Source organism: Galeopterus variegatus, unplaced genomic scaffold (assembly GCF_000696425.1).
Source record: "Galeopterus variegatus unplaced genomic scaffold, G_variegatus-3.0.2 Scaffold6527, whole genome shotgun sequence".
NCBI lineage: Eukaryota > Metazoa > Chordata > Mammalia > Dermoptera > Cynocephalidae > Galeopterus > Galeopterus variegatus.
The window spans coordinates 788-1,372 of record NW_007732638.1 but is presented as its reverse complement, the minus strand read 5'-3'; the positions used below and the strand labels follow the sequence as shown (position 1 = coordinate 1,372).

Here is a 585-nt window from a genome sequence, read left to right as displayed (position 1 = left end):
GGATGGAAATGAGGCACATGATGCTGGTCATTTCAGGGTAACAGTACTGTGGGTTTTTTTTAAAATCAAACAATTATTTGGTGATTTTTGTTTGCCATTAAAAGAATGAGGAGGAAAAAAGCAAAACAACTATACTCAGTTGTATTTTTCTTTGTCACTTACTTCAAAATTGCATGGAGAAAGTGGACTACAACAGGCATGCCATCTTCCCAGTGAATGTTGTTTGTACGTAGTCTCGGGAGTAAAAGTAGAAAATGCCACACATGAGGCTGCTGGTGGAGGCTTTCTAATTTCTGTATCACATCCTCGGTTTTATTGAGATCCATCTGACAAGAAAAAATTTTCCCTCTTTAGTTTTATTAATCAATAAAAGAGAGAGAGGAACAGGACGCTGGAAAGGTACAAGAACATAGACTTACTGCTGGTGGAAACTCATGCTTAATATGTCACTATGTTGAACAGACAAGATTTTAAAATTATTCTGTCAGGTTGCTTTTTTTCTAATGTCTTAAAACCATGGACAGGGGAAAGGAGGCAGAGAAGGCCCGTTTTTGTAATAAGCTATATCAATTTCTTAGATTTTTG

At 36.6% G+C, this 585-nt stretch overlaps 1 protein-coding gene across 1 annotated transcript in view; it reads right to left on the bottom strand.

The window, feature by feature from the left end:
* Positions 1-326, bottom strand: part of ABCA13 (ATP-binding cassette, sub-family A (ABC1), member 13) — a gene marked incomplete at its 5' end in the record, with an annotated part of 119,386 nt that extends 119,060 nt beyond the window's left edge. Inside the window, one exon of the mRNA XM_008590977.1 lies at positions 163-326. Within this exon, the coding sequence (XP_008589199.1) occupies positions 163-326 (164 nt within the window). The remainder of the gene's footprint in view (positions 1-162) is intronic.
* Between the last annotated feature and the right edge of the window lie 259 nt (positions 327-585).